Source organism: Loxodonta africana, chromosome 6, assembly GCF_030014295.1.
Source record: "Loxodonta africana isolate mLoxAfr1 chromosome 6, mLoxAfr1.hap2, whole genome shotgun sequence".
In the NCBI taxonomy this organism is placed as follows: Eukaryota; Metazoa; Chordata; class Mammalia; order Proboscidea; family Elephantidae; genus Loxodonta; species Loxodonta africana.
The window spans coordinates 17,464,632-17,482,742 of NC_087347.1; the positions used below are offsets into that span (position 1 = coordinate 17,464,632).

The 18,111-nt window shown below is 40.1% G+C and overlaps 1 protein-coding gene across 9 annotated transcripts in view; it reads left to right on the top strand.

Moving 5' to 3' along the window:
• DOCK10 (dedicator of cytokinesis 10) overlaps positions 1 to 18,111 on the top strand; it is a 305,484-nt gene that overhangs the window by 196,914 nt on the left and 90,459 nt on the right. For 7 of the 9 annotated variants that reach the window (XM_064286624.1, XM_064286625.1, XM_064286628.1 and 4 more), the window contains 4 exons: positions 5,759 to 5,942; positions 7,724 to 7,833; positions 8,357 to 8,440; positions 8,559 to 8,714. In XM_064286624.1, coding sequence (XP_064142694.1) covers positions 5,759 to 5,942; positions 7,724 to 7,833; positions 8,357 to 8,440; positions 8,559 to 8,714 — 534 coding nt within the window. The remainder of the gene's footprint in view (positions 1 to 5,758; positions 5,943 to 7,723; positions 7,834 to 8,356; positions 8,441 to 8,558; positions 8,715 to 18,111) is intronic. The other 2 variants (XM_064286627.1, XM_010597653.3) reach the window with 1 other exon arrangement.

Consider the following 18,111-nt stretch of genomic DNA (forward strand, 5'->3'; position numbering starts at 1 on the left):
ACACACAAAAGCACAGAGCGGATGAATTGAATGAGTCAGACCTATTTTGTCAAGAATCACTGCCAGTTTCCCTTGAAGAAAGCAGAAAAGAAGAACAAAGACTACCTCAGAAAGTGCTACCTGCCACCTGTCATTCTTCAGGGAGCTTAAGCTCATAAAGCTCTTTAGTGATGAGGCCATTTTCGTTTGCCTCATTCAGATCCAATCTTTGTCATTGTGTTTGCCTAAGAATAATCTCTGGAAATCTTAGATATATATTTCAGGGGTGATATCAAGAGGAGAGAAACTCTCAACCAGCTTGCTTAGAGACCTTGGGGATTATGGTTGGCAGTTTCCTAGCTCCTGGTCAAAAAAAAAAAGAAAGTCTAATAGTAGTTTTCCACTTTTTCTTAACATCATCAAACAGTGTTAGATATGTTTTATCCCCCTGCATTCCCAATCTAGCTGTGACTCCAAATCGATTTGATGACGGTAGGTTTGGTATTCCCAATCTGGAGAAGAACTTTAACTTTTTGCTTCTTCAGTTTCATCCTAGGACTAAGGATATTTAGATTTGTATTATCCTGGGATATATATACATACCTACATACATTATATATGTGTATATCCCAAGTATATGTATTTGTTGTTGTTGTTGTTGTTAGGTGCCATCGAGTCAGTTTCAACTTATAGCAATGCTGTATACAGCAGAATGAAACATTGCTCAGTCCTGAGCCATCCTCACAATCATTGTTATGTTTGAACCCATTGTTGCAGTCACTGTGTCAGTCCATCTTATTGAGGGTCTTCCTCTTTTTCGCTGGCCGTCCACTTCACGAAGCATGATATCCTTCTCCAGGGACTGATTCCTCCTGATAATATGTCCAAAGTATGTGAGATGTAGTCTTGCCATCCTTACTTCTAAGGAACATTCTGGTTGTACTTCTTCTAAGACAGATTTGTTCATTCTTTTGGTAGTCCATGGTATATTCATTATTCTTTGCCAACACTACACTTCAAAGGCATCAAATCTTCAGTCTTCCTTATTCATCACCAAGCTTTCCCATGCATATGAAGCAATTGAAAACACCATGGCTTAGGTTAGGTGCACCTTAGTTTTTAAGGTGACATCTTCACTTTTCAACACTTTAAAGAGGTCTTTTGCAGCACATTTGCCTAATGCAGTGCGTCTTTTGATTTTTTGACTGCTGCTTCCATGGGTGTTGATTGTGGATCCAAGTAAAATGAATTTCTTGACAACTTAAGTCTTTTATCTGTTTATCATGATGCTGCTTATTGGTCCAGTTGTGAGGATTTTTGTTTATGTCGAGGTGTAATTCATACTGAAGGCTATAGTCTTTGATCTTCATTGGTTAAATGCTTCAAATTCTCTTCACTTTCGACAAGCAAGGTTGTGTCATCCGCATATTGCAGGTTGTTAATGAATCTTCCAGTCCTGATGTCCTGATGCTGTAGTTTTCCATTGACTTTAATCACAGGGTATGGTAGTACTAAGAGATGCCCTAAGGGATATCCTGTATTCTAGACATACTCTTTTTTACCTCTATTATGCAACATCAATCCAATTTCCCATTGGTAGTGAGGGTCGGTCACACCAACCGATATGATAACTGGTTTCTTTGCCTTTTGATCCAGAGGCGTGAGGAGCCCAAAGTGCCCAGGTGGCATTCTTAAATTCCAGTTCAATGGGATCTGTGTTGTGTCTCCAGGTGTAAACATTCCTTCCTTTGGAACACAGACCTCTAGACCCACAGAAAGGAGGGTCATGGGGACAGGAAGCAAAAATTTTATGAGTGGGTAACTAGAGGTAATGGTAAATAGTGCCACTGTCATCTCCACCCCTTGATTCCTGGAACTGTGAATCCTGGCTATGGGAGAAACAACACCATATATTGAACGTTGGTTTAGAGCATATACAGCCTCCTGGAGAACACTGCCCCAATCCTGCAAAGTGTTGCCACTTACCTGGCACCATAATTGTGACTTTAGAATGCCATTCCATCATTCTATCAAGTCAGCTGTTTCAGGATGTTGGAGAATATGGTAAGACCAGTGAATTCCATGAGCATGGGCCCATTGTTATACTTCATTTGCTGTGAAGCCAGTCCCTTGATCTGAGGCTGTGTAGGATACCATGACAGTGGATAAGACATTCTGTGAGTCCACGGATGGTAGTTTTGGCAGAGGCATTGTATGCAGGAAAGGTAAATCCATATCTAGAGTAAGAATTTATCCCAGTAAGAACAAAACTCTGCCCTTTCCATGATGGAAGTGTTCCAATTTAATCAACCTACCACCAGGTTGCTGGCTGAATGCCTCAAGGAATGGTGCCACATTGGGGACTCATTGTTGGTCTCTGCTGCAGGCTGATTGGACATTCAGCATTGGCTGTAGCCAAGTCAGTCTTAGTGAGTGGAAGTCCATGTTTCTGAACCCATGCATAACTTCCCTCCCTGCCACCATAACCACTTTGTTCATGAGCCTACTAGGCCAAGATGGGAGTGGCTGGGGGAAAGAAGATGATTGGTTTCCACAGAATGTATCATCCTGTCCACCTGATAGTTAAAACCCCCTCTGCTGAGGTCACCTTTTGGTGAGCATTCACATAAGACACAAATATCTTCACTTCTTTGGTCATTCAGAGAGTTCTATCCACATACCTCTTCCTCATACCTCCCTGTCACCAATTTTCCAATCATGTTCCTTCCAAGTCCCTGACCATCTAGCCAAACTATTGGTCACAGCCCATGAGTCAGGATACAGTCACACATCTGGCCGTTTTTCATTCCAAGCAGAGTGAACAACTAGGTGCACTGCTTGAAGTTCTGCCCATTGAGAGAATTTGCCTTCACTGCTGTCCTTGAGGGAGATCCCAGAAAGGGACTGAAGTGCCACCACTGTCCACTTTTGAGTAATGCCTGTATATTGCACAGAACCATCTGTAAACCAGGCATGAGTTCTCTCTTCCGCAATCAAGTGAACACAAGGAACTCTCCATGAGGCCATAGGTGTAGACCGGAAGAGGGCAAGTAATATGACAGGAGTTGAGACTACGGGCGTTTAGATCACTTCCTCATGCAATTTGTGCCTTCAGGTCCTGCTCAGGTCCGATCTCTTATATACTACTACCATTTAATGATGAAGTGCTGCTGTGCACATCTGACTTTATGACTCTCTGGGTCAGACAACACCTAGTTCATGATGGGCAGCTCAGGCCGCATGGTGACTTGGTGTCCCATATTAAGTGCTCAGACTCTACTAAGGCCTAGTAGCAAGCCAAAAGCAGTTTCTCAAAAGGAGAGTAGTTATCTGCAGGAGATGGCTTGGCTTTACACCAAAATCCCAAGGGTCTGCGCTGTGATTCACCAACAGGGTCCTGCCAAAGACTCCAAGCAGCATCTCTATCTGCCATTGACACTACAAACACCATTGGATCAGCCGGATCATATGGCCCAAGGGGCAGAGTGCCTCGCATGGTAGCCTGAACCTGTTGCAGGGCCTTCTCTTGTTCTGGGCCCCACTCAAAAGCAGCACCTTTTTGAGTCACTTGATAAATAGGCCATAGTAGCACATGCAAATGCGGAATATATTGCCTGCAAAATCTAAAGAGACCCACCATGTGTTGTGCCTCCTTTTTAATTGTAGGAGGGGCCAGATGTAACAACTTATCCTTCGCTTTAGAATATCTCAACACGCCCCATACCAATGGACTCCTAGAGATTTCACTGAGTTGGAAGATACCTGAATTTTTGTAGGATTAATTTCTCACCCTCTAGCACACAAATATTTTACCAGTAAGTCCAGAGTCATTGACAGTTCTTCCTTACTAGGTCTAATCAGCAAAGTATCATCAATGTAATGGAATAGCATGATGTCTTGTGGAAGGGAAAGGAGATTAAATTCCCTGTGGACTAAATTTTGACAGAGGGCTGTCCTTGCCAGCTAAAGGCAAACTGCTCCTACAAAACCATAATTGAGAAAAAGGCATTGGCCGGATCAATAGCTGTATCCAGGCACCAGGATATGTATGTATTTGCTCAAGCAATGAAACCACATCTGGAACAGCAGCTGCAATTGGAGTCACTATCTCGTTAACTTTAGGATAATCCACTGTCATTCTCCAAGATCCATCTGTGTTTTACACAGGCTACATAAAAAATAGGCTAGTTGAAAGGGGCTGTGGTGGTAATCATCACTCCTGCATACTTCAAGTCTTTGATGGTGGTAGTAATCCCTGAAACCCCTCCAGGAATGTGGTATTGCTTTTTGTTTACTATTTTCCTAGATAGGGGCAGTTCTAATGGCTTCTGCTTGACTTTTCCTACCATAAAAGCCCTTATTCCGCTTGCCAGGGACCCAATTTTGGGGTTTTTACCAGTTGCTGAGTATATCTATTCTAATTATGCATTCTGGAACTGGGGTAATCAGTACAGGGTGTGTTCGGGGACGTACTGGATTCACTATGAGACGAACAAGAGCTAAGACTCCATTAATAACCTGACCTCCATATGCCCCCATTCTGACTGGTGGGACAAATTGTCGTTTTGTGTCTCCTGAAATTAGTATCAGTTCAGAGTCAGTATCCAGTAATTCTGGAAAAATCTGATTATGTTCCCCAATGAACAATCTCTTGTAAAAGGCCATTGATCCCTTTAGGGAAAGGTTGGAGAAAGATTAACAGTCTAAATATTTGGCAGTGTACTGGGGCCCTTCCTCAATGGGACCTGGCCTCTCCTTCATTCATTCATACATGCATGCATTAGCTCACCATCCAGCCATCCATCTACCCATCCAGGTCTTGCCTCTACGGAAGAGGAATTGTGCCTACTGTTTGTACGTGCATGTGGCAGGGAAGTTGTTTCACGCGTTGGGTCAGCAACAAGTAGGTGAATGGAGTACATTCAGGAGTTGTAATGAGGCCTGTGGCTGGTTACAAAATGCCAAGGGGAGAGTAGAGATGTCAAGTGAGAAAAGAGCCTGGAGGCTCGTGAGGAAGCCAGAACCAGAGAAGGAATTTGGGTATCATTGCATATGGATGGTATTTAAAGCCATCGGTTTCACTGATATCCCCTAAAAAAGTGAATGGGATCTATAGGGCAGAGCTGGAGATGCAAGTAGAACTCAAAAGAGAAAGAAGAACCAGCAAGAGATTAAAAAGTGGTGGCTGAGGAGGTAGAAGAAAAAATAGAATAGAGTGTGGCCATTGAAACCAGATGAAAGATGGATTTCAAGAAGCAAGAAATGGCTCCTTTGTTAATTCTGCTGAAAGGTCATGTAAGATAAGGAGGTAAACATGTCCTTTGGATGGTATGGCAACATAGCAGTTGTTAGGGACTTTGGCAGGTGCTGCTTCTGGGATGTGATGAGGGCAGAAACCCAACTGGAGTGAATCCCGGACAGAACATCAGATGAGAAAGTAAAGCAGCAACTGAAAGCAACTTTTTGAAGATGTTTAGAATATACTGACTACACGCATGAGGATAAAATTTTTGAACCAGGATACCTATCCCATCAACAAAAACCTAAATAAAATACCTTTTAGTATGAAAATAGTTGAGAGAAACCAAACAAAATGATTCATACTCACCTAAAGTTTTGTCCTGTTTTGGGAGGTGTTCCTTATGTCACCTGCCTGTATGGAAACCCTTTGCAACCCCAACCCCATGTAAAATGCCTCTTGCTTCTAAGGCTTATTATCTGGCGTGCGTCCCATAGGCAAGTGACTCAAAAATTGTTTTCTTTCTTTTTTATATCACAGAATAACAGACTAAGAAAATACGCCTTTGAACTGAAAATGAACGACCTGACCTATTTTGTGCTGGCAGCAGAAACCGAGTCAGATATGGACGAATGGATTCACACCCTCAACCGCATCCTGCAAATCAGTCCTGAGGGGACCCTGCAGGGGAGGAGGAGCACAGAGCTCACTGATCTGGGGCTGGGTGAGAGCACAGAGACCACCTCCCTTCCTTTGCCAAGTTTCAGATCTGCATTTTGGTTCACTTAAGTTGCTGGGAGCTTTCGGGTCTAGCTCATACATCCCTGAGCTATTTGCTCTAGGAAATCACCCCTAAATCTTTACACTTGCTGAATAGTAGGGTCAACACAAAAAGGTATATGCTTTTATTTGACCGGGAGTGATTTGGGGTCCCTGGGTGGTGCAAATGGTTAATGTGCTCAGCTGCTGACTGAAAGGATGATGGTTTAAGTCCACCCAGAGGCACCTCAGAAGAAAGGCCTGGCAATCTACTTAAAAAATTAGCCTTGAAAGTCAAATGGTATGCAGTTCTACTCTGACACGTACAGGGTCTCCATGAGTTGAACTCAGCAGCAACTGGTGGCAATGATTTGAGGCTGTCAACCCACAAATAATGCTGGAAATCGTTTATTAGCAGCATCAGAAATGTACCCATGTCTGATGAGATGTTACCTTATAGCGGGTATTTTGGTAAGATGGCTTTTTATTGAATTTAATTAATGAAACTTCTACTCTGTAAAGTTAAATATGCATCACTTCTGTTAAGAGGCATCTTTCATTTTTGCTTTTTTGATCAAACTGCTATCAGTTCAAAGAAACCCTGGTGGCACAGTGGTTAAGTGCTACGGCTGCTAATTGAAAGGCTGGCAGTTCGAATCCAGCAGGTGCTCCTTGGGAACTCTATGGGGGCAGTTCTACTCTGTCCTATAGGATTGGTATGAGTCAGAAATGACTCAATGGCAGCGGGGATTTTTTTTTTTTTTGGTATCAGTTTGCCTGTGAAAGTTCCAAAGATTATGTGTGAGATTAGCCATTTTTGCAAGATAAAAATGTTTCTTTTCTGCCTAGTCCAATTCCCTCATCAGATTCTAACTCATTTGGGGCAAAGACAAGAGAACGAGAAAGATAAAGCGAGAGAAACTATAGAAATACTGAGTTATAGCTGTGTGGAAGAGTTTCACCACCAGCAGCCATTCATTCCCCCAAATAAAACTGTTTTTAAACATTTTTTGTAAGCTCCTGGTGCCTTAGAAACCAAAGAGTCTTTAAGTTATAGTAGTCTAAGAATCAAATGCTATACAGTATAGAGTCATGGGGTAATAAGGAAGAAACTATGGCTGATTTTAACACTGAAGCCCTGGTGGCGAAATGGTTAAAAACTCAGGCTACTAACCAAAAAGGCTGGCAGTTCGAATCCACCAGCTATTCTTTGGAAATCCTATGGGGCAGTTCTACCTTGTCCTGCAGGGTCGCTTTGAGTTGGAATCAACGCAACAGCTAGAAGGTGTTTTATGTTGATGATCGATTTAATAATAATAAGCTAGAGTATTACTATTTGCAGGGTCTTACAGAGAAAGTTTAAGTGACTGAAACTAGAATGTGGGTTTTAATTGATGATCTGAGAGCCATTATTACCAAAAATGTAGACATATCTAGGAAAAGTTTAGTACGCATTGGAAAAGGAAGTCAAGACAACCCCAAGTATAAATGTATTATAAGGATGTGAAGTTCCTATTGACACAGGATGGTATCTTGGAAAGAACCCCAAAATGATCATTAGGGGGTCTAATTTCCAGCCCAGATCTCCTAACAATGTGGCATATTGGAGTCAGGACCAAATAAAGTGTCGACTCACTGAAGTCCCTAGTAGTTCTCAAGTCTAACCCAGCTTTGATATGTCACAAGCTAGAAAATGAATGCCTCGTGAGTATTACTTACTAATCTATCTTGGTGTATCTTTTCAAGATTCGCTGGATAATTCTACAGCTTGTGAATGCACGCCAGAAGAAACAGAGTCTTCAGAAAGCAGTCTACACCCAGACTTTGCAAAAGTAATAAAGCTGGCATTTTACTCTGCAAGTGAATTTTAACCACTTATTAGTTGTGCTTGTGCAGAAAAGATAGTTTTTTTGTTTTGTTTTGTTTTGTTTTTAAGATTGAGACTGGGAAACTAATTTAAAAGTTTCCATTAATCTATGTGTTTTACTTAATATGCACATAACACTCGAAAATAAAAGCATATTTTTAGAAGATTTGCCGAGTATTAATGGATGATGTTAAAACAGTGATGATACTAAGGGACTACTTCTTGGCCAGGAGCCCTGGTGGGACAAATGGTTAAGTGCTTGGCTGCTAACCAAAAGATTCACAGTTTGAACCCATCCAGTGGCTTGACGGGAGAAAGACCTGGCAATTTGCTTCCATAAAGTTCCCAGCCAAGAAACGCTCTGGGGCAGTTCTACTTTGTCATGTGGTTGCTATGAGTCAAAAATGACTCTGTGGCACCTAATAGCAGCAGGTTCCTGGCCATGGGGGTGGAGGTGGGCTGTACGTATCTGGACATTTAGATCCCAAAGACTAATGCAGTTTTCTCTGTAGTACCTCGCAGAAACCGAAGAAACGGTCAGAATGACTCGAAACATGGAGAGATTGAATCTCTTCTCGCTGGATCCAGATATAGATGTAAGTTGGACTTTTTTTCTAAATAGACAAACTTGATCAATACAATTGTAATTCATAATTTACAGTTTCTTTTTGTATGATGGCTGTTTGATGACTAAAACTTTGAAAATTTTCTTAGAACTTGAAACTTCAGAAAAAGGATATTTTAGAACCTGAGTCTGTGGTCAAACCATTTGAAGAAAAAGCTTCCAAGAGAATCATGATCATTTGTAAAGCTCTCAATTTAAATCTTCAGGGATGTGTTACCGAGAATGAAAATGATCCAGTAACGAATGTAAGTTTCTCTTCTTTTACGTCTTATGACAACAGCCAGCCTCACAACGCCACTCTGGTCTAAAGCTTTTTTTCCGATTCCTGCTAATTCCCGCCACTGCTTTCTCACTATTTAGGGGACCAGTGGGAGTAAGATTGACTGTATATTTTATATTTCTACATTACAAAAAGAACACAAGTTCTGAAGGAGAATTGACAATACTACTGCCCTACAACTTCCCTTCTAAAGAGTCAGCATCAAAGGGACTATGTTGTATGGCTGTTTTTCTATAAAATCAGCCTAGTGATTCAGAGTTTCCCAAGGTATTATTTGTGTCATATTGGTGGCACTCGAGATGGCTTTTAAACTGACATTTTTGTTTTAATAATTTATGTGTTTATTTACACGTGTATTTCAAAAAATTTACACCAACAAATCAACCCTGTGATTTCACACATGTTATTGGTTAGGACAAGGCAAAATAGTGAACTGAGTAAAAATATTAGAATAATGTTGAAGAAATAATAGTACAAGTGGTACATATAGATGGCAGAAATTATGAACGTGCTACGCTGATTTTGGAAAACACTATAGTGCTTCATGAATCCACAGAAGATTCATTTTTCTACTAAATGAGCTCCCTTGGGAATTGTTTCTTAGTATGTTGGTGGACAGTTCTTTACTGATTGTAAGTGTGTGTGTGTGTCTGTGGTATTTTGTAAGCCTGCCAAAACCCAAACCCATTGCCATCGAGTGGATTCCAACTCACAGCGACCCTATAGGACAGATTAGAACTGTTTCATATGGTTTCCAAGGAGCACCTGGTGGATTTGAACTGCCGACCTTTTGGTTAGCATCCTTAGATTTTAACCACTGTGTTAACAGGGTTTCTTAAACATTACTAAATGTTGAACTATAAAGAGAAAAATAAAAACACCAGCAATCTAACCATAAAAAAAGATTCTCTTAATATTTTTCTGTAATCCAATGCAGTCTGTTCAAATTTTTATTCATCCCTCAATTGTCATCTTTCACCTCAGAGAATAAAACTTATTTCCAGATCCTCACTGTAAGCCACATTTGCTTTAGAAGCCTACAGACAGCATAGAGTTTGCATTATAAACTGCATGCACAATCCTTTGTACCCCTCTATTTATATTGTAGTGAAACTAGCTTTCTTAGTTGAGTAGGCGAGGAGTTGACCGAAAGCATTAGCACTTTCAGAAGTCTTTAACGTTTACTTTAGGCACTTCTTATCTTTTGGCACCTCATTGATCCTTTGAGCCACCTACCCACAGCAAAATAATGGTGCAAGCCTGTGGACCAAATGAGATGGTGCTGCACTGGGGTCAGATTGCCTGGCTTTACCACTTAACAGTTGTGCTGCCTTGGGCAAGTGGCTTACCCTCGGTCTTCTCTTCTCTAAATGGGATAATAACATTTACTATTTTAAATGGTCATTATGAAGGTTAAATGACGTAATCTATGGAAAGTACTTAGACAGTGGACGGTGCATAGTAAGTGGTCATCAAATGTTAACTTAATATGTGAGTAATTACTTTAAAATTTGCAAACACCATAGATGAAAACAAAAATGGCAATGATGTTTTCAATGTTATATGCTAGATTGTTGTTGAAAAATAATACAGTATAACATTGAAATGTGTCACCAGTAAGAATCCTTCTCTGAAATGAAGCCTCCTCATATAGTTCATGACTATCGCTATGAGTCGGAATCGACTCGACAGCACTGGGTTAGGTATGTAAGAACGAGCGTGGTTGAAGACAATTTTATTCTTTCTTCAATTTCTTTATTAACTGTGGTTACTGTGGTCGAAACTTCTTAAAAAGACTGGGGAAAAAGTAGGGAACAAGTTAGCAAGGTCCCTGACCTCTTTGAAAATTAAATTCAATTTTTTAAGGGCAAGATTCCATTACGGACATGTTAAGCTTGTTAACAGGCCTGTGAAAAGACCCAAATAGAGATATCTCTGAGCAGATTTCAGTACAAGTTTGGGGCTCAAGGAAGTGGCCAAGGATGGAGGTGTAAATCTGAATGTCTAGCCTAATCACTGATTTGGAGAGAATCATCAAGTGATCCCTGTAAACAGAGAAGGAGCCAAACCTTTAAAGGATGAATAGAGGGGAAGAAATGGCCATTGAGGTACAGATGTTCCAGAGGGAGTAGACCATGAAGGCCAAGAGAGAAAGTGTCAGCTATGTGGAATGGTGCTGAGAAGCTGAGTAACACGAAGCCAGAGAGGAGCCCATTAGATATGGCAACATGAAGGATGTTGGTGACTAAGCCGTGTTGTTAGGTGCCATCAAGTCCAACTCAGGGCTATTCTATAGGACAGAGTAAAACTGGCCCATAGGGTTTCCAACAAGTGGCTGGTAGATTTGAACTGCTGACCTTTGAGTCAGCAGCCCAGCTCTTAACCATTGCACCACCAGGGCTCTGTTGGTGACAATAGCAAGAACAATTTCCATGGAGTGAAAAGTGTTAGGAGGAGTAATCAGAACAAACTTTCATGCAGACTTATAAAAACACTAGAAACTTGGTTCTTGAAACTCTTTGGATAATCCAAGTCAGAATGCCACTTAGTCAACTCATTAAGTAAAAAATAGATGCTGCTTTTTTTTAACCCTGCACATCCTTACGTGTAATTAAGAAATCCAGTTTAGAAATTGGAACTAAAGGGTAATGGGCTTTTCATTTCAGTGCCGAGGGCATATGACTCCTTCCCTGTGGATTGCTTTCGTTGTGCTGAGGCCCATATTCAGAAGCTAAATGTTTGTATTTGGGCCAGTTTCCCCAGGCAAGAGAACATGCCTAGTTTTAGAGGGCAGCTTTCATCTGCACTTTCACATCTATCAGGGGATTAAGTGGATTTGGAGTCTTTTGTATGTCTGTGTTGTTTTCATTTTTATTTTTTTCAGCTGATATACAATTTAAAAAACAGGAAAACCTAGGAAATTACTTTTTAAAAGGTAATTTCATTTTGCTTATCCCATTGCTGTTGAGTTGATTCGGACTCAAAATGACTCTATAGGACAGAGTAGAACTGCCCCACAGGGTTTCCAAGGCTGTAATATTTATGGAAGCAGACTGCCACATCTTTTTTTCACAAAGCTGAGCAGCTGATAGGTTCGAACCATTGACCGTTTTGGATAGCAGCTGAGCTCTTAACAACTGCACCACCAGGGCTGAAAATCTATTGTCGTTGAGTCAATTCTGACTCATAGTGAACCTATAGGACAGAGTACAACTGTCCTATAGGTTTTTTTTTTTTTTTTTGCCTTATTTTGTTTTTAATTTTGCTTTAGTTGAAAGTTTACAGCTCAAGTTAATTTCTCATACAAAAATTTATACACATATTGTTATCTGACATTACTCGCAATCTCTATAATGTAACAGCACAGTGCCCCTTTCCACCCCAGGTTTCTTGTGTCCATTCAATCAGTTCCTGTCCAGTCCTGCACATTTGGTCTCCTGTATCTGCTTGAACTAAGAAGCCCGCTCTTCACCAGTCTTATTTTATGTTATATAGTTCAGTCTAATCTTCATCTGAAGAGTGGGCTTCCCCAATGGTTTTAGTTCTGGATTAACAGAGCAGCCTGGGGCCATGGATTCAGGGGTTCTTCCAGTCTCAGTCAGACCATTAAGTCTGGTCTTTTTATGTGACTTGGAGTACTGCTCTGCACTTTTGATGTTCTTCATCCTCCTTTGCTCCAAGTGGCTTGTGACCAGTTGATGCATCTTAGATGTCTGTTTGCAAGCTTTTAAGACCCCGGATGCCACTCACCAAAGTGGGATAAAGAACATTTTCTTAATAAACTTTGTTATGCCAATTGACCTCTTTGTCCTCAGAAACCACAGTCCCCAGACCCTAGCCCTAGTTACTCTGTCCCTCGAAGTGTTTGGTTGTGTTCAGGAAACTTTTTAGCTTTGGTTTAGTCCAGTTGTGCTGACTTCTGCTGTATTGTATGTTGACCTTCCCTTCACCTAAAATACTTCTTGTCTATTATCCAGTTTGTGAATCCCCCACTCCAACCTTTGTAACCATCAAAGAATATTTTCTTCTGTGTTTAAACCTTTTCTTGAGTTCTTTTAATAGTGGTCTTATACAATATTTGTACTTTTTCAGCTGACTAATTTTACTCATCGTAATGCTCTCCAAATTCATCCATGCTGTGAGATGTTTCATGTATTCATCAGTGTTCTTTATCCTTGGGTAGTATTCCATTGTGTGTATGAACAATAATTTGTTTAACCATTCATCTGTTGATGGGCACCTAGGTTGTTTACTATTGTGAACAGTGCTGCAATGAATACAGGTGTTGAAAGTTTATTTGTTCCACTTAATTTTCTGTGCTGAGTCATTTTTCTTTACGTATTTTCGTCTTTTTCATTATTGTTGATTTTATATTTCCTGAGTCTTTAGGTTTTTCTTCTTTTTTATTTTGATGGGTAAATTTGTTGGTTTCCTTTGTAGTTACCTTAAAATTTACCTCTATTTCTCTAAGTGGAAGCCAATCTTTTATTTCTTGATATTGCCTTAATTTCCTGTGCATAGGAAAATTCTGTGACTACACTATTCCTTCTTTTTTTGTTTTAATGTTGTCATCATTTCAATATTGACATCTTTGTTCCCCTATTTTCAGTGTTTTAGCTTTGACTTATTTTTTGTGACTTCCCTATCTGGTTGTTCTGTCCTGTGTTCTAGCTTCAGGTTGTTATCTTATACTGTTGTTTCTCTACTAAAGGACTTTCTTTAATATTTCTTGTAATTTTGGTTTGGGTTTCACAAATTCACTTAACTTCTGTGTATCTGGAAGTCCCTTAATTTCATCTTCATATTTGAGAGATTGTTTTACTGGATATGTAACTCTTGATTGGAAAAAAATTTTTTTTTTTCCTTCAAGGCTTTATGTATGTTATCCCATTGTCTTGTTGCCTGCATGGTTTCTGCAGAGTAGTCAGAGTTTAGTCTTACTGACTCTCATTTGTAGGTGACTTTTTGTTTATCCCTAACCACTCTTATAATTCTTTGTTTATCTTTGGTTTTGGCAAATTTGATTATAATATGTCTTGGTGATTTGATGCACTTCTAGGATAGATATCTTCTTATCTTTCACAATATCTGGGAAGTTTTCTGCAAGCAAATCTTCAGCAATTCTCTCTGTATTTTCTGTTATCCTTCCCCCCCCCCCCATTCTGGTACTCCCATCACTTATAGTTATTCCTCTGGATAGCATCCCACATAATTCTTAAGATTTCTCCCTTTTTAAAAAAATCTTTTATTTATTTTACCTCAAATAATTTGGTGTCAAGTGCTTTATCTTCAGGCTCACTAATTGTAACTTGCATTGCCTCAATTCTGCTCCTATCACTTGTGATTTAGTTGTCTAATTCTCAAATTTTACTGTTAATCTTTTGGATTTCTATTTACTGCCTCCCTATGGATTCTAGAAGCCTGTTAAATTTGTTATTCTGATCTTTTATGGCTTTCCTGAATACCTCTATTGCTTTGTCTGGGTGTTCCATGGCTCGGTCCGAGTTTTACCTGATCTTCCTAATCTCCTGAAGAACTCTGTATATTAATTTTTTTAATTCTACCTCTGGTAATTCCAATCACTTCTTTTTCTCTATGTTTCCTAGTTCTTTGTTTTGGTTGCTTGCTGGAGCCATCTTGATCTGCTTCCTTGTGTGATTTGATATTGACTGTTGTCTCTGAGCCATCAATAAGTTCTTATGTTTATTTATTGTATGTTTGCTTACTGAGTCCTAGCTTTTTGTTTTGTTTTCTTTTGATGTGCCCAAATTGGCTGGGTGTGTGAACTACTTTGGTTATGGGCATCTTTGAAGCTCTCACATCTAGTCACCAGGTGGTTGGAGCTGCTACTAGGTGTGTGAGCCCAGGAGTCCATTTACTTTTCTTGTGTGGGTTCAGGTCAGGTATACAGGTCATCGGTCATGGAGCGTGTGGTGCAATGTCTCACCTATAGTCGTAGATGGGCAGGACTACGTAGGGGTGACTGGAGCAAGCACAGGTATCTGGCTGCAGTAGGGCGCTATGTGCTGAGCAAGATAGGGGTCCGATGGCTGCTCCTGAGTGCCTAGGATGAAGGCGTGTCCCTGTCCCCTGGAGAACATAGGTAGGTGGGTTTTGCAGTCAAACTTTGGGCACCAGTCCTCAGGCCCCGGATGTGAGTGGGTGAATCTACCAGTCCTCAGGCCCCGGATGTGAGTGGGTGAGGACCCTGCTTAATGGGTAGGGCAGTGTCAAATGTCAGGAGTCTGCCACTCCCCTTTGGCTGTTGCAGTTGAAAATGGGCTTCAGGTATGTACCCTGTTGTTCTCTGCTAATGAGGGCCTATACTGTTGAGTCGGTGCACACAGATCTAGGCAGGGTTGGAGGGTGTTCAAAGTTGGTGGATCCCTTATGCCTGTGCGTAGGCAAAGGGGCAATACCTGCCCTGAGCCCCTGGCTTAGGTGGCATAGCAATTTTTTAAAGCCAAAAGATTGGTTTGCATGTGGTTAGTCCTGAGTACTGGGTTTAGAGGAATTGGTAGGGTTTTTTGTTTGTTTTTTCCCTAAAATCACCAGACTGGCTTGAGTGCTCCTATTTCCTGCTTAGGGGTGTGGTAGTTGTTGAATACTGCTGTGCTGGTATCTGAGCAGGGAGGGGAATGAGTGAGAGGAAAAGAAGTTCTTCCTCCTATGAAAGTCCCAGAGAGGGAGGGGAATTATTTTGGTCCTTCACAGCAAGTTAGATGCTTGCACCTAACTTTCACAGAGCCAGCACTGCTTCCCCCTGGCTCCAGAGACTTGTGTAGGCTCTTTGCTGCCCAGTGTTTCCCAACACGGTAAAAGGTATCTTGAGCACTACTGCTTGCCTCAGCCCAAGTGTGCCAGCCAATCCAGCCTGTAGTGTGCCAGCAAGCTCAAGTCTGGCACTTCTTTTTCACTTCTGAACTGTCTCTCCCTCCCACTGCCACTCAGTCTGACTCCTCAACTTTGTCTTTGATGTTCAGGGTTCCTATATTGTCATACATAATTGATTCACTTATTTTTTTGGGTCTTTGTAGTAAGAGGGACCATAGGAAGCATCTGACTATTACCCCATTTGGTCCTGCCTTCCTCCTACAGGGTTTTCAAGACTTTAATCTTTATGGAAGCAGTCTGCCATATCTTTCTCCCATGGAACAGCTGGTAGATTCGAATCATCAACTTTTTGGTTAGCAGCCTAAGCTTAACTACTGCACCACCAGGGCTCCTTTATTTTGCCTAGAAACAACACAAAAAAACAATGAAACAGCTTTACCTTAACTCAACAAGAGTTTGATATTTAACAATTTTTTTTTAATCCTCGTGTACTTATTCAATAATGCTCTTTTATTAATATAACTATTTTTAAACTCATTGTCTTTAGTACAGTAAGCATGATTTTAAATGAACTATTCCTCAAGGTTGCCAGAGAGCCAACTGCTGCGTTTAATGAATGAGCTTCTAAAAAGACTCCATGAAAGAACGTTTCTGTGACGAGGAAACAATATTTGACAGCATGTAATTTTTTTGTCAGTAAATTGAAAACTTTTTATTTTTTCCGGTTTTATAATATAAAATGTTTCTTTGAAAATAGGAATTGATTCCAAAAAGCTGAACTAATAAAGCTACTTCACAGCAGAGCTACGTTTAAAATTTCATGTTCTTGAATTTTTTTTTTTTTTTTTTTTAAGAAATGGAATTCTAAACATAAGAAATATTCTGACTTAATTTGTTAGGTTTTAAAGGTGTTCTGTTAACCAAATCCTTATTGAAAAGCCCAGACATTTGAAAAGATTTGACATTTAAGTTAAAAAGGTGGATTGGAAGAAATAAACAAATCGCAGTGTGAGCTCTAATTTCCGATGGATTATCAATGTAGGTAATTTATTTCCATTCACTAAGCAGAGATGAAAATCAAAATGTAACAATTCAGGAAAAATAATAAGAATCTCACCTTGACCTTGAATGTGTTTTCAACTCCTATCTCACTTATTTTTACATAATTTTTGCATTTATTATCTCTTGATTGATTACCACTACCACAAACCAAGAGTTTTCCTAAATTAGTAAAATATAAAATTTTTACTTTGCAATTACTGTATTTAAAGAAAAAAAATTGGATTTCATTTGATATGTGGACTTATATTTCTAGCAGTAAGGGAGCTGGCAAGTATTGCCAATATCAGAGAATTGCATTAATACCCCTGTTATAAACTACCCATGCTGCTACATTTAAAAGGACATGAGATACCCACTAAGCGTTCAACACAGCATGTGTGAGTCTGTGTAATGTTGAACTGGCCCAATAGTGTGGTCTTTTTACGTAACTTACTTGTTCACACAATACAAATATGATAGCCATCAATTCAAAATTGTTGTTGTTTTGTGCCCTGGAGTCCATTTCGACTCATAGCAACCCTATGGAACAGAGTAGAACTGCCCCATAGGGTTTCCAAGGAGTGGCTGGGTGGATTTGAACTGCCATCCTTTTGGTTAGCAGCCTGAGCTCTTAACCACTTTGCCACCAGGGCTCCACAATTCAAAATTAAGTAGTGTAAATGAAAATGTTTTTATTCCATCTTTAGAACCTGAAGACAATAAATAGATGATAGATAGATAGATGATAGATGATAGATAGATAGATAGATAGATGATAGATAGATAGATAGATGATAGATAGATAGATAGATAGATAGATAGATAGATAGATAGATAGATAGATAGATAGATAGATGATAGATAGATGGATGATAGGTAGATAGGTAGATGACAGAGAGAGAGAGTGAGACAGGCAGGCAGGCAGGCAAATAGATGGACAGGCAGACAGACAGACAGAGGAGTCCCTAAGTCCTCATCTTAATCTCTCTGTTTTATTTGACATTTGTTCTAGATGACCATTTATATTAAATCTTTCTTCTTTAGTTTCTATGATACTGTGATGTCATTTATTTTTTTTCCAGTTTGTACATTTCTCTCCGCTCCTCAGTATCCTTGACCAGCTGTTTCCCTACCCCCTTCTCTGTCCTTTGCATGTTGACATTTCCCAGGATTCCATTTGGACCCCCTTCGCTTTTTCTCATGGCATAAACAAGAACTCACATGCAAAAATTACCAGGTGCACATCTCCAGCTCAGTTTCCATGACTGGGATCAAAACTTGTATATCTAACTGCAGCTGGAATATCCCAGAAATGACTGTATGCCCACTTTCAGAATTCATTTTTGTGTTGGCTTGCATGTTGCTGTGATGCTGGAAGCTATGCCACTGATATTTCAAATATTAGCAAAGTCACCCATGGTGGACAGATTTCTGTAGACCTTCCAGACTAAGACAGAAGAAAAGCCTGGTGATCTATTTCTTTAAAA